Source organism: Sceloporus undulatus, unplaced genomic scaffold (genome assembly GCF_019175285.1).
Source record: "Sceloporus undulatus isolate JIND9_A2432 ecotype Alabama unplaced genomic scaffold, SceUnd_v1.1 scaffold_12607, whole genome shotgun sequence".
Classification (NCBI taxonomy): Eukaryota; Metazoa; Chordata; class Lepidosauria; order Squamata; family Phrynosomatidae; genus Sceloporus; species Sceloporus undulatus.
In genome coordinates, this window is record NW_024815524.1 from 1 (window position 1) to 2,259 (window position 2,259).

General features: G+C 53.2%; 1 protein-coding gene across 1 annotated transcript; it reads right to left on the bottom strand.

Annotated features, from left to right (window-relative positions):
* Positions 1–358: 358 nt before the first annotated feature.
* Positions 359–2,091, bottom strand: TTC28 (tetratricopeptide repeat domain 28; the record flags this gene model as incomplete). Its single annotated transcript, XM_042444514.1, has 3 exons — positions 1,819–2,091; positions 1,642–1,772; positions 359–866 (listed from the first exon to the last, which is right to left on the bottom strand). Coding segments are annotated over exons 1-3 (877 nt in total), but the record flags the coding sequence as incomplete, so codon positions are not given.
* Between the last annotated feature and the right edge of the window lie 168 nt (positions 2,092–2,259).

The window sequence follows — 2,259 nt, forward strand, 5'->3', positions numbered from 1 at the left end:
AAGCGATCAATTAATTGCACCGTTACATGCCGTTCGGGGGTGTGAATTACATGTCCTCTCTATGGGGTTGACCACAAAGTTGTGCTGGAGAGTCTAGAGAGTATCCCCTGGGAACAAAGTAGTTCGGACGCCTCTCTAGGAATCTGTAGTTCCTCCGGCGCAACTCTGACCATAGAGTTGTGGCAGACGTTCCTAGAGAAGATGCTACTCAAGGCATTCGTAAGCCCTCCAGCATCAATTTCTGATTGATACTGACCATAAAGTTGGACTGGAGGACCTAGAGATTCCTAGAGAGGTATCACATGACCATAGAGTTGCTCTGGAGAACCTAGGGATTCCTAGACAGACCCGCCCTTACCGAGGTTGGAAGAGGCCCTTCCCTCGGCGGCACGGTCCTGGAGCCCCACGGCGATGGCGAGCTGCTCCTGGTGGTACTGCTTGGCCCTCTCCAGGTCGTGCATGCAGCGGGCAGTGTGTCCGAGGCCGGCGTAGGCACGCATCTCTATGGCCTTCTCCCCCAGCTCCCTGGCCAGCTCCAGGACGTGGTTGTGGTAGGACATGGCCTTGTCGAAGTTGCGCCGGTAGTGGTAGGCGCTGCCCAAGTTGCTGTATGCGCGGGCCTCCTCTTTCCGGTTGCGCTGGTCCTTGGCCAGCGCCAGATGGCACTCGTGGCAGCGCACAGCATTCTCGAAGTCGCCCATGGCGATGTAGATGGCGCCCATGTTGCCCAGCTCCCGGGCCTCAGAGAGGTCATCCTTGCCCTGTTTGGCCAGCAGGACGCACTGCTTGTGGCTGGCCAGAGCATTGGGGTAGTCACCTATGGCCATGTAGATGTGGCCCAGGCTGGTCAACGCCGAAGAGGCTGCCTGCAGACAATGGACAGATGGACAAATGGACAGCGGACAGAGAAAGGAGGTCAGCTGCTGACACGCAGGTCCGTTTCCCTGGCATCCCCAATAATCAATAATCAATAGTGATCAATAATCAAAGTTACTCGGAGAGAGGCGGAGACTGAGATTGGCGGTGCATGGATCCGTCCACTGGCATCCCCTCGCAAACCAATAATGATGTAATCAATAATCAATAGTGATCAATAATCAAGATTAGTGTGCCTTTGGATGCTTTGCAACTTTGGGACAAAGAGATTAAGATCGATGGCACACAACTCCGCCCCCCACATCCCATCACCAACCAATAATGACATAATCAATAACCAATACAGTGGTACCCCGGGATACGAATTACCCAGGTTACGAATTTTTCGGGTTACGAAAAAATCCCATAGGGATTTATTGTTTCGGCTTACGAAGGTTTCTTCGGGTTACGAAAAAACCTCGGCGCTATTTTAAAAAAAAAAAAAAACAGCAGAGAGCTATTTTCTTTTAGCGCCTATGGCAATTCGGCTTACGAAGGTTTTTCGGGTTACGAAATTAGCCGCGGAACGAATTAATTTTGTAACCCGAGGTACCACTGTAGTGATCAATAATCAAGATTAATACTTCATTGCTGTGTGCCTTTGGATACTTTGCAAGTGTGAGACAAAGGGATTGAGATCAATGGCACACAGCTCCGCCCGCCGGCATCCCCTAACGAACTGATAACGACAAAATCAATAACCAATAGCGATCAATAACCACTCACCTCCCTATCCTTCAGCTTCATGGCCAGCATTAATTGGTGTCGGTGGTTCGTCAAGGCTTTGCGGTAATTGCCCTTCGAGAAGAAGGCGGAGCCTAGGTTGCCATGGGCGCGGCACTCGCCCATCTGGTCACCTGCGAGGGATAGATTTTAGCGCCGAAACCGCACAGGAAGCGGTACCTAAGGTCTTGGCGACGTCAAGGTCCTGCTGCATGTAAGCGGTGCTCTTCTCAGCGTTCCCGAGGGACCAATAAGCGCTGCTCAAGGCAGAGAAGACAGAGCCGCGCAGCTTGAGGCTGCAGGTGCCGATCTTGAGTGCCGCCTCCAGGACCACCACCGAGGCACCATGATGGCCGGCGGTCAGCAACTCCTGGCCGACAACGGACACCACCACGAAGGGGCTCTTGTCCAGCTTCATCTTCTGCAGCTGGTGGTAGGTCGACTCCGCGACTCTGCGCAGAATGAGAAAGGGCGCAGGAAATACGTTAGTGCGCGACAACCCCCCTGGCGATGGCCACCACCATTTTGTCCCCCTCCCGAAGGAGCCTAGAAGCTTCTGGAAGATGCTGACCATAGAGTTGCGCTGGAGGACCTAGAGATGCCTAGAGAGAACGCTTCTAT